General features: G+C 33.7%; 1 protein-coding gene across 1 annotated transcript; it reads left to right on the forward strand.

Moving 5' to 3' along the window:
- The first annotated feature begins 9,314 nt into the window (after positions 1-9,314).
- LOC118645553 (glucose dehydrogenase [FAD, quinone]-like) lies at positions 9,315-12,109 on the forward strand. Its single transcript, XM_036286861.1, is given in 4 exon segments — positions 9,315-10,950; positions 10,953-11,758; positions 11,922-12,015; positions 12,018-12,109. Coding segments are annotated over 4 exon segments (1,929 nt in total). The 5' UTR covers positions 9,315-9,968; the 3' UTR covers positions 12,065-12,109.
- The last annotated feature ends 1,614 nt before the right edge of the window (positions 12,110-13,723 follow it).

Raw genomic sequence — 13,723 nt, forward strand, 5'->3', positions numbered from 1 at the left:
ATGTTTTTATGGCATCGGTATCCCTTTTAACCTGTTTCCAAGCTTCCACTGCAATACTTCTCTTGTAACATGGAGAGATCATTTTGTATTTCATTTCTTCTTTATCTAGCTCTTTTATTCCCTCTATTTCTTCATTTCTTGATGTCGGGTTTTTACTTACAATCTTGACCATATGATTGCTAAGAATCTTGCTCTATTTGTCATACTTAGTAATTTTGATTCTGCTAGTAGGACATTTGTTGGCGTGCTATTTCTGTATCCCATGGCTGTTCTCGCACTCATGAATTGTGCTTTCATTGCTTCATTCCTGTTAATGGGTAGATAGGCTTTGATTCCATATTTCATTGTGGCTCAAATTAAACTTCTATATAGTAGGAGGGTTGTATTTACCTCCATTCCTCTTGCTACCTTATTTGCATATTTTAATATGTTGTTTGCTTTTCTTGCTTTATCTCTTATTACGTTACATTGTTTGTCAAAGCTTAATTTTGTATCCATCCATATGCCAAGGAATTTTGCTTCTGATAATAGTTTTATTTCTTCGTTTTCAAATTTAATCCTTTCTGTTTGTCTGTTATTCCTTGTTTATTAAATTCAATTATTTTGGTCTTGCGAGGGTTTATCTTTAGCCCGATTTTATTTAATTCCTCTTGTGTGTCTTCTAAAGCACTCTCTATTAGTTTTATTCTTGATGTAAATTATTTTTTGCTGCAGAATATAGCCACGTCGTCTGCAAATTGGACTTGTTTTATCTCTTTCGGAATTGTACTCGTGATTTTATTTGTGTATATATTATACAATATTGGGTTTAGGACAGCTCCTTGTGGTAACCTTTGTTAACTTTTTTTCTTATGTTACCATCCTCTGTGCTAAAATCAACGATTCTTACATATAATAGTTTGTTAATAGAGTTTATTATCTTGCTTGGGCATCTTTTTTCCAGTAATTTATTGATCATAACATCATATAGCACTGTTCAGGAGTGTTGGGATAAGTGGAGTTACACTGGTCTAGTCACAAAAAAACTGTATTTCTTGTCTATTATACACTATTTACATGAGTTAAAATTATGTACAGTTGTGGATACGTTCACTTCTCCACGCACTCGCGGTTAAAAGGATCGCGAATGGGTAGATCGGAGAACCCTTCACGCGCTTGGTGAGCGGAATTCACGCGAAAAATTATTAGCGGTGCTTCAAGAGTTGAAAGAGAGGTGACTCTTCGCGCGAGAGCGGAGACGCGTCCGTACGATGTTCGGGTGAATGGTCGAGTAAGTCGGCGACGACGAATTCTTTTTACGAGTGTTACGAAAACTCGGAAAGATCGAGATGAGCCAATTGAATTCCGCCGCACCATGAGTTTGCAAGGCCACCTGAGACCGCCGAGGGTGATTGGAGATCAGCGACGACGATAGCAAATCTTTTGCTACTTGTCATGCGCCGATCTTCTCTCGCGGCCCGGATTGGGCCTCAGTGGCGTGCTTAACTCGTGGCACCTCTCATCGAACCGTTGTTGTTGTGGATGAAAAGTGTGAGATCTGTTGATCTCCTCTCAAAACATTATCTTATTTGGCAATGTTTTGCAAAGAAAATCTCTCCGACCAACTCTCAACAATGTTGGCAATAAAATTAAGAAATTTTGGTGTAGAGAATGCGAGAATCTTAAACAAGCACATTACCGTAGGCCGAAGATATATCTATCAATGCTACCAAGGTATTCCTATTTCTTAATTTATGCGTGTTTATATGTGTTGTTAACTTCATCAAGTTGTTCAGGTACGATTTTCTTCTTCTGAAGCCTGCCTGTTGTTTGTCATCGTTGGCTTCTGCCCACCAGTTGAGCCTTTCAGCTATTATTCTTTCATACATTTTTCTCATACATGATGACAGTGAGATTGGCCTTACATCCTCCTTGTCCTGCTTATCAATGAATATAACTTGAAACTTTTTTTATTTATCTGGGATTTCCATTTCTCCCTCGAAAATTTTGTTGAAAATGAATGTAAGTACATCTTCCAGTTCTCTCGGTAATTTTTTTAGCATCGAATATTCCACATGGTTTAATCCTGGCGCTGATTGTTTTTTCTCCTTCTTTAATACTCTTCTTAGTTCTTCTGCCTTGATACTTTTGTTAAAATTTTCTTTCTTGTGCTCTTTGATCTTTTATATTTTTTCAACTTTTGTCTAGCTTGAGGCATATTCTTGCATTTTGGCTATAATCGTTTCATTTCTGTTTTTGTTCTGCCACTTATTCCAATTAATCGTTTTACTGGGGTTGCGGAGTATTCTAAGTCTATTCCGTACATATTTCATACTTATGTTCTTGTTAATGCTTTCAATAAAATTATAAAGAGACATCCTCTTTTTTTGATTGATTACTTTTTTTCTTGAGCATTTGCCTTTTGGAATTCTATAAAGTCGAACATAGTCTGAGTTTTGTAAAACTGTTTGAGTGCTTTTTTTCTATTTTCTATGCATTCTTTACATTTTTTGTCCAACCATGGTTTTTGACTTGATTTTCTTTTATTTTCTGTGCTGTCTTTCTGTCGATTCCTGTTATCATTTTGCTTGTTATTTTGTGCATCCTTTTCCTTTGTTTTTTGAGGATTATTGTTCAGTGGCTTTTTTTTTGCTAACGCGTTTATCATTTCTTTCACCAGGCTATTATATAATTTCATTGGTTTTTCCTTTCTCCAGTTTAGATTTGACTTGAACCATTCCAACATTTTTTTGCCATACTCCTTTCAATTAGTGTTCTTTTTTTGTAATTCTATTTGACTTCTTTATATATCTTTTTGTTGACGTACATATTTGAATATTAATAGGGTGGTGATCTGAACCCCACGTGTCACCTTCTTGTTCATAGTCAATTTTATCTATCATGTTTAGGGAAGTTATTATTAGGTCCAAGTTTGAACTAGCTTTATTATGATCTCCCATGTAGCTCGGGAGCGTCCCAGATGCGCACAGTAATAAACGGACACAGCAAGCTGAGTGAAACGGACACAGTAACAAACGGACACAGACCAAATGCGCACAGAGCGAAACGGACACAGTGCAAAACAAACACAGACCAAATGCGCACGGACCAAATGCACACGGACCAAATGCGCACACTGCACATGCGCACACTGCACGTGCGCACGGACCAAATGCAATCCATGTACATTGCAAGCAGAGTAAAGTCCACATAGGTTAGCGACTTGGACGGGGTGGGTGCGGGAGAGGGGCCGAAGGCTCCCCTTGCACCCCCGTGTGTGTGTGTGTGTGTGTGTGTGTGTGTGTGTGTGTGTGCGTGCAAAGCATTCATTGCATCATATGGGTTTGCAACTTTCCGTGTATGCATTTGGTCTGTGCGCATGTGCAGTGTGCGCATTTGGTCTGTGTCCGTTTCGCACTGTGTCCGTTTTGCTCTGTGCGCATTTGGTCTGTGTCCGTTTCGCACTGTGTCCGTTTCGCTCTGTGCGCATTTGGTCTGTGTCCGTTTGTTACTGTGTCCGTTTATTACTGTGTCTGTTTGGTCTGTGTCCGTTTGTTACTGTGTCCGTTTCACTCAGCTTGCTGTGTCCGTTTATTACTGTGCGCATCTGGGACTCAATCTGTAGCTCTTAGTGTTCGAATTAATTATGATCATACCCGCGTCCCATGTTATATCTGCTAGTATGGTTTCATTAGTATCTGTATTCTTGCAATTCTACGCTATATTGTGTGCGTTAAAGTGATTATTATATTTTTTGTATTATTATATTTCTCCAGTGATTATTATATTTTTTTGTTAGCGAATTGTGCTAGGAACTGTTTCCACTTTTGTCTTCTTATTAGATTTTCTGGTTTACGGTACATTACTACTATCGTTAATATCTGTATGGTTTAGTATTTCTATCTTTATTGCAGTGGCTTCGCATTGACTCGGAGTGTTGGTAATGTTCACTCTTGTGTAGAGTGAGTCCCAGATGCGCACAGTAATAAACGGACACAGCAAGCTGAGTGAAACGGACACAGTAACAAACGGACACAGACCAAACGGACACAGTAATAAACGGACACAATAACAAACGGACACAGTAATAAACGGACACATTAATAAACGGACACAGTAACAAACGGACACAGTAACAAACGGACACAGTAATAAACGGACACAGTAATAAACGGACACAGTAATAAACGGACACAGTAATAAACGGACACAGACCAAATGCGCACACTGCACATGCGCACAGACCAAATGCATACACGGAAAGTCGCAAACCCATGTGATGCAGTGAATGCTTTGCACGCATACACACACACACACACACGGCGGGTGCAAAGGGGGCCTTCGGCCCTCCTCCCGCACCCACCCCGTCCAAGTCGCTAACCTATGTGGACTTTACTCTGCTTGCAATGTACATGGATTGCATTTGGTCCGTGCGCACGTGCAGTGTGCGCATGTGCAGTGTGCGCATTTGGTTTGTGTCCGTTTGTTACTGTGTCCGTTTATTACTGTGTCCGTTTATTACTGTGTCCGTTTGTTACTGTGTCCGTTTGTTACTGTGTCCGTTTGTTACTGTGTCCGTTTGTTACTGTGTCCGTTTGTTACTGTGTCCGTTTATTACTGTGTCCGTTTGTTACTGTGTCCGTTGACTACTGTGTCCGTTTGTTACTGTGTCCGTTTATTACTGTGTCCGTTTGGTCTGTGTCTGTTTGTTACTGTGTCCGTTTCACTCAGCCTGCTGTGTCCGTTTATTACTGTGCGCATCTGGGACGCTCCCCTTGTGTATCTTATTCCTTTGTTGATTATTATAATTGTTCTTCCTGCTCCTATATATTTGAGCTATTATATCTGTTCGCTGATTGCTTTATGTTAAAACCTTGCATGTTTAAAACCTTGCATGTATATTTTATCCATTTTCTTTAACTTGGTTTCTATAATGCATAAGATGTCTGTCTCATTGATTCTATTCTGTATTTCATTCTTTTTGCCTCTGATGCCTCTTGCATTCCATAGTATTATGTTCATTACTTTTTATCTTTTCCTTTGTCTTCTCTTCTTTCTTTGTTTTTCTTTTCCTTCATTACTTTCATTATTTCTGCGTGCATTGTCTCAATTATGTCCTTTAATGCTTCCAGGAAGTAGTCATTTTGCTTGTTTATCTCGATTAATTTTTTTATGCTTCTTGCTACTGTAGCTTTTTTTTCTTGTTTCTTTATGTTGCTTTCCATTCCTGCTTTTTTACCACGACTTTTTTGATAGCTTTTACTACCCCTGGTGGCAAGTACGCTACTTACCTCGTATTTTTGCCAATACGTCTCTTCGTCCTCCTGACTACCCAGTGAACAATACGTTGTCAAAAAGATCTCTAAAAGATATCTTGTTTCTGAAAATGATAACATAAAGAGACTCCTAAAAGATAACATAATAATGATGTCAGAATGTTAACCAATGCGCCGTTTTTTGAGAACAGAAAGATATCATAAAACTGATATCTAAAAGATTTCTTAAATTGGATATCTAAAAAATTTCTTAAATCGTATATCTAAAAGATTTCTTAAATCGGATATTTTAAAACTGCAATTAAAGATAAAAAAATAAAATAAAAATTCATTTTTTAAAAATTATTTTTATCAACAGTAACATACTAAATTTAGGACAAATTTTTATTGATTAATTAAATTTAAATTAAATTATTTTATTTTATTCTTACTTGCCGCTGGTAGGTTTGAACCCGGAACCTTAGGATGACGAATCTTGTACTCTATCTGCTACGCCAATTTGACTAATCGATATAGGTACTTGTTATTGTCTTATACATATAATACCAATATGTTATAAACTGACGCAATTATATAATTTTTTATAAAAGCAATTAAATTTTGCAAAACATTAGAAATAAATAACATTAATTTATTTACTTATTAATTTCATATTGTTAAATTTATCTTTTTCCATAGCCTTAATAATTTGATGGAAATTGCGATCTATTTGTAGCATTAATAGTTTGAAGCGTTCAAGTGGTTAATTAGATGGTTTTTATTATTCTGTTTTTGTTTAGTACATAATAAATTTAGATTTTGTGCATTTTTTGTGCACAGTAATTGTAGGCAAACCGTTATTTTTGAAAACATTATCTTTATAATAATTTTTAAATAATATCAAATGGATTTCTCATTCAAGATATTATAATGTTATTTAATTTATGAGTCAACTACAACGCGCATGGACGGCTCAAAAATCGGACAGCATTGTGATATCTTTTATGAGACATCATGCTGATATCATTTAACTAATGTTATAAGGATAACATTTTCAAGAAACTTAAATGAGACTCTTCAATCAGATATCTCAAAGACCTCTTAGTATTGTCTGATTTCTGAGTTAACTACGACGCGCATGGACGGTTCAAAAATCGGACAGCGTTGTGATATCTTTTATGAGACATCAAACTGATATCATTTAGCTGATGTTATAAAGATAACATTTTCAAGAAACTTAAATGAGACTCTTTAATTAGATATCTCAAAGACCTCTCTTAGTAGACGTCTCTGGTAAATGTTACCATTTTGACATCATTTCCAAGATATCTAAATGTTTTCTTAAAAAAGTTCTCTTAAAGTTTTCATTCTGACAAGCGTGTTGTCTGGGTATCTATTTTAGTATTTTTTCTCATAATCCTCTTCCTTTGTATGGTATTTTTTCCTTTTCTTTCAATGATTTGTGTTCTTCTTGATTGTTGTGTCCTTGAACTTGTTCCTCTTTCATCTTCTCTTTCCTTGTTCTGTCTTCTCTGTTTGTCTGTAGTCTCGCTTCTTAGTACCGCATCTCTATAGTATGTTGCTCGCTGTCCGATTTCTTGTTTTGCCTCAGTTATTGATATGTTTTTTTTCGCTGCATGTCTTAAAATGTCTCTTTGGTGTAGGAACTCTTTGCATAATTTGCTGTTCGCTTTATGCCCTTCTCCACAGTTTCTGCAGCGTGGAACTCTTTCACATCTGCCATGGAAATAGTCACCACAGATAATGCATAGCCTCTTCTTTTCTCTGCATATTGCTTGGACATGCCCAAATCTGTAACACTTATAACATTGTTTAACATCTAATGTATGGTCTCAACTTAATCTTAACTAGGCCACCATATAATGATAAGGCGTGTGGCATCATGTTGCCTCTAAAAGTAACTATAATATTGTTAGTAACAACGCTTTCTATATTTAATGGTTAGTAATACCGCTATCCATTTTTTGAAAATATTTTATTCAAAGCAAAAACGATGTGCAACCATGGATAATGTAATCTTTGACGTCAAAGTTTAATTAAAGCTAATTTTATGATTGACATATATTTCAGTTATGCTTTCTCCTGTTTTGTCAAAGTTTTCGCAATTATTGCTAAACGCTACGCTGTGTTTAAGTTAATATAAATCAATTTTTAAACATTATCATTTCACAACAATTATGCAAACTTCAATATTAAATTATATCAAATATTAAATAACATTATCGACATTTCTGTGAAATCTGTTTAAAAAATAGATACAATCTGCAAACAAAATTACTCATCTTTGTTATTATTAGTAATAATTACTTTAATCATTAGTAATAACAAATCGTCAAAAACGGTATTATTAAAAAAATTGCAACAATAAATTGTGAGCAAATATCAACAAACATTGATATTGACCGAAGATATGATTAAAAATGCAAGTACAAGCTTAAATAAACCGTTTTTTTGCTGTAATTGTATTCTTAGAATTGTGTGAGATGTTTTTTTGTCTCTCTCGTTACGGCGCGCCGTGGAAAAACAGGCTCATTTTTGGACAAAAATCTATCTACAGTGCAATTGTCAACCGATTTTAAGTTTGTTTGGCTTGTTTTGCTCGTTAAAGTTTGTTCTTTGACGTAGTGCTGCGGCATTATCGATATAGAGTTGAAATACAAAATGGCGAATAGAAATAGAGTCGAAAGCGTTAAAATGTCTATCGTTTATAATGATACTTTTCGCCTATGGTATCAAACATATTTACCTCCCGAGTAAACAAGAAACATTGATCAACATTTTTGAAATGTTAATTTTAGAGAAACTTCTTAACATTATAACTTAATGTTTTATAAATATTTGTAGAATATTACTTAATAATATTGCTGTCTTAATATTATTAAGATATTTTAAAAACATTAAATTTATTAGATATTATTTAAATGTTTTTGAACGTTATGACACGTTTGAAAAATAATTTTTAAATATTACTGAATAATATACTGTCCTAATATCTTAAATACACGAGTTACATATGTGTTTTAAATTAACGTTATTAAACATTATAACATAATTTTATAAATATTCTTAAAATATTAGTCACTTAATGCATAAAATCTAAACATTTAATAATTTTACAAACATAATCTAAAATATTTTTTATGTGTTTATAATACGAATTTTATAAGAATGAGTACAAAAAATTAAAAGTTAAAAAATTTTTAAGATTTGAAATATTATTAATTAAAATATATATTTTATGTAAATATGAGTATGTGTAAATACATACTCATATAATACTAAAATTATTCATAAATAATAGTATTTAATGTACTAAAATTAAATAAATTTATTTATTGTTTGATATAAATATTTTTTGTAGAAATTAAGAAAAATCGCTTAAAGCGATGCTGGACTGCCTCTCAAACTTGATCGAGGTCGATAATGTATTAGAGTCATTCATGCACATCATTAATGAGATTTTGAATATATCTCTTTTATAAATTTGGAAATTCTTTTCCAGAATTAAAGTACACATATTAATATCCATCTGTTAATTGAACTTCATATCAAAGACAAAAAAAATTTTTTTTATTGCTCTACTTATCGACTTTTTACGCGTATATAACCTAAATTTTTGTTTCACAATTTTGTCTCAATTAGGCACTAAAATCTAATTTTCAAAACTCGACATTGTTTGTTCTCGTCGTCTACTAGTCTGTGAATACGAATTTCATAGGTACAAACTGTAGATCTTTTATATTAAGCAAACATTGTTATGATGTGACAGCAAATTAACAATTTTTTCTCGTTTTTGAAGGAAATTCCACTCCACAGACTGATAACAATGCGTATTTTTTTATTCTGGAGAAGGATTTCCAAATCTATAAAAGAAATAAAAAGATATTGTTAAACAAAAATTACTATTTTTTTGTTGGTAAAACAGACAACTTCAGCATCCCCTTAAGTTACTATTTTCTATTAATATTTTATAATAACATAATTTTAGCTTTATAAAGAACAGAGCTAAAACAGATATTTTTATTAAGTTATTTCACATATATAAAAATCAGTTAAAAAACTAAATTTATATTTATTTATAAAAATATTATTTAACTGCACGTTTTATCTTTCTGACATCTATTAAACTAATCTATAACAAATATGTATTCATGAGCATTAGATGTTCATGGATCATCACGAAGTGTTAGGTTGCGTTATAAAACTTATACTAATGGAAGAAGAAAAGAACCCGTACAAGTGTGTCCAAGAAGTGAAACAGAAACCAGTTCTGTCTCATACCTACAAATACGGCCGCTCATGCGTATTATGAGGAAAAGTTATGAAATGAGACAGAAAACTAGTTCTGTCATTTCATCTTAAGTCATGTTCTACCTATCCTTGTCGCACAAATATTGGACACAGTTACGGCATACGGACGGTATACGTTATTCCGCTTTCATTAGTATAAGTTCTATGAGTTGCGTAAAGTCTTCAAAGTCAAACAACATCGACGGCGCGGCGGTTCAGAATTGGATGGGTGACTACAGATATTAAGCAACGCTAATGCGACTATGGTGAGATAACCGTGCTTGTTGAGAAACAAGCACGGTTATCCCACCATAGTTACCTGGAAAACATGAACCTGACTGGCAGGTATATATTCCAAGCAAACATTCAGATTCTCTATTATAGTATATCGTCCCACTTGATACGTTCAATAACCAATTTGATATGATTACACATAATCCGACGTTCTTTTACCTTCTCAGTGCGGTCGTTGTAATCGTTCCATTGAAGTCGGGCGGACAACTGTTACCGAAAGGAAATCGCAGTATTTACGGCAATGACATTGGTGGACACGTGTTAGAAAATATATTAGAGCTAGGCTTCAAAGCCCTAAACTTTGTGGAGCAAAACCAACGTTTTATAAATCAAGAGATATCAGATACAATCCCACAGTCCGGAGCCGTGTACGACTTCATAGTAGTCGGCGCCGGCACGGCCGGTGCTACGATAGCCGCGAGACTAAGCGAGATTCATCAAGTTAAAGTATTGTTGATCGAAGCTGGATCTAACGAGAATTTGCTCATGGACATTCCGCTTCTCGCTTACACGCTGCAACTAAGCAATGATAATAATTGGAAATACAGAACAAAATCTTCCGACAGATACTGTCTCGGCATGAATAACAACAGATGTAATTGGCCTAGAGGCAAAGTAATGGGCGGCAGCAGTGTGCTAAATTACATGATTGCAACCAGAGGCGGCGCCGAGGATTATGACCGATGGGCTGAGATGGGAAATGAAGGCTGGGCTTACAAAGACGTTCTCAAATATTTTAAAAAGTTGGAAACAATCAATATCTCAGAGCTGCAATCGGATAATATTTATCATGGTACACAAGGACCATTATTTATCTCTTATCCACCATTTCATACGCGACTGGCAGAAGCTTTTTTAAAAGCTGGAGAAGAGCTGGGGTATCCATTGTTGGATTATAACGGAAAAAATATGATAGGATTCTCGTATATTCAAAGCACAACCGTGAATGGTACTCGTATGAGTAGCAATAAAGCATATCTACATCCCGCAAAAAATCGCCGGAACCTTTACTTGACACGCGAGAGCATGGTGAGGAAAGTGCTGATCGATCGTCGCACGAATCGGGCAATTGGCGTAGAGTTTATCAAACATAATCAAATTATCCACGTATTTGCAAAGAAGTGATTTTGTGCGCGGGTGCAATTGGATCACCACAATTATTAATGCTATCCGGCATCGGACCGGCTAAACATCTTAGCGAACTCGAGATCGACATTGTTCAGGACTTACCAGTTGGCGAAAATCTAATGGATCATTTAGGTTATGGAGGATTAACGTGGACAATAGATGAGCCGATAAGTATCAAAACGTTCAACATCATAAATCCCATTAATCCATATATAAGGGATTTTCTAACGCGAAGATCAGGACCATTAACGGTCCCGAATGGATGTGAGGCTCTCGGTTTTATCGACACAAAAAATCTAAAAAACCGTGACGGTTTGCCGGACATCGAACTGTTATTTATCGGTGGTGGATTTAAAGGAGATCTCATTGCTCCGATCATATTGGGTCTCAACAATCGAATACGTCAGACGTGGAATAAATATAACAAAAATCACGGTTGGACCATACTACCGATGTTGTTAAAACCAAAAAGCCGTGGACAGATAAGACTATTGGCCAATGATATTAATGTTAAACCCGAGATCATTGCAAATTATTTCGACAATCCAGAAGATGTCAAAACGATGATTGCTGGTATTAGAGCTGCAATACGTATCGGTCAAACTATGCAAATATTTGGTTTACGACTTTTAAACGATACTTTATCCGGATGCGAAAATTACAAGTATGACTCCGATGACTATTGGGAGTGCGCAATAAGGACGTTGTCTTTCACCATCTATCATTATTCTGGTACTTGCAAGATGGGATCGAGAAAAGATCCGACTGCCGTTGTCGATCCTAGATTAAAGGTATTGTTGAAAAACTCACTATATAATAAATTATTCTTAAATTTAAAACAAATATTCCTATTACATTAACATGCGCGTGCGCACGCATACATAACACACCCATGTGCGCACCGTGCATAGATACACATTTGATCCATAATTAAAAAATTTGTGTATATTACAGGTAATTGGTATTCGAGGACTACGAGTAGCAGATGGTTCTATCATGCCTGAGATTATATCGGCGCATACAAACATACCTGTGTATATGATTGCCGACTGGCGGATATGGTGAAAGAAGATTGGAAATACTTGGACAAGTCGTAAACGTAATTTATGATACTGTATCAACAAAAAATTTTCAATCGCTATAACTTTAATAAAAATATATAATTTTTAATGTATAAAAATAAAAGTTTAAATAAATTTTCAGGAAACAAACATTGTAAAATACTTCTATAATCTTTACAAAACGATTAATGTTTGGCAAAATTAATTAATGTCTTTCTAAATTTAATTAAAGTTAAGGATTTATGAAATTAATTGGTTACAAATTAATTCAGTTAAACGTTATACAAATGAAAAACCAATTTATTCAAAAATTGCGTTAAGACTTAAGTAAAGTTAAAAGTTAATTTTAAAAAGCATTATTTATATAAAATTACAATATCGTGATTTTTAAAAAATGGATTACTTTAAATAACAAAATAATTACAATATAGGTCGTCAAATAAATTTAACAATTTATTGGTAAAGATAATTTATGTGTGAAATAACTAAAGTAAAATTTTTTTATATAAATGCATATTTGTTTTTACATAAATTTACATGTTTTTGTTTTACATAAGTTTTTAAATTGTGAAAGAAGTTAACAAGTTAACGTTTATGTATTCAAAAACTTAGTTAAAGTTAAACATTAATTTAAAATTAATTAACAAGAAAACCCACGAGAGTGTTTCCATATATAATTTGGAAAGTTTTTAACATATTGTAATCTAATCTGAATATCATAAAAAATATGTAGAAAAAATATTGGCGATACTTCCAAAAACGTCCAATTTCCACTTTAGTTTAAATTTAAAAAATAGGTTCTTTTTAGAGAAAAGATACACACACGAGAAGAATTTTTGATGATTAAAAAATTTTTTTTTAATGTTGGTCAGTAGGAAATCTATAATATTTAAATCTTTATTATTAATGTAGAAAAAATTCAATTGTACAATCACTACCCACTCGGCATATAATGTTTCTAAAATATTTTATTTGAAATGTTACACTGTACAGCAATATCACAGAAATATTTCACGACTATTTCTGCAACACTTCTGCAATGTTTCAATGTCCGCGATCATTTCAAGTGCGATCTTTTTGAAAGATTTTAGTAATATTTCGATAATATTACTGAAATATTTCTGAAACATATCTATGCAGATAGCAGAAACATTTCAGAAAATATCTTAAATACATTTTATCCAAGAAATTGCAGATACACTTAAAAAATATTATTGTAATATAATAATAATAATAATTAAAACAGGATCGATGAAATTGTTAAATGTGAAGATGCAAATGAAATTGCTTATATTGGTTTATAGCGGGTTTTGGTACTGAATAATTTGTGTACTTTTCAAGACCGATAAAATGCGCACAGTTCATATATATGAGTTAGAAATAATAAAAATTATACCAAAATTTTTTAGCACCGAGATCTGTTATAGATCAATGTAGGCGATCTTATTTGTATATTTATTTTTGACAGTTTCATCGGTCCTATTTCAATTATTATTATTGTATTACAATAATGTTTTTTAAATTTAAGCAATCTTATTTTTATGTAACTAGAACACAACATTGCGCGCGCTTCGCGCGCGCCACTTAGCATTTTTATATTGAACATTGCACTTATTCTTCTTCTGTAATATTACTCTCACACACTTTATCATATTTAATGCCCTTCTCTATCTCACGCTCCCTCATTCTCCCTTT

This window comes from Monomorium pharaonis, chromosome 5 (assembly GCF_013373865.1).
Source record: "Monomorium pharaonis isolate MP-MQ-018 chromosome 5, ASM1337386v2, whole genome shotgun sequence".
In the NCBI taxonomy this organism is placed as follows: domain Eukaryota; kingdom Metazoa; phylum Arthropoda; class Insecta; order Hymenoptera; family Formicidae; genus Monomorium; species Monomorium pharaonis.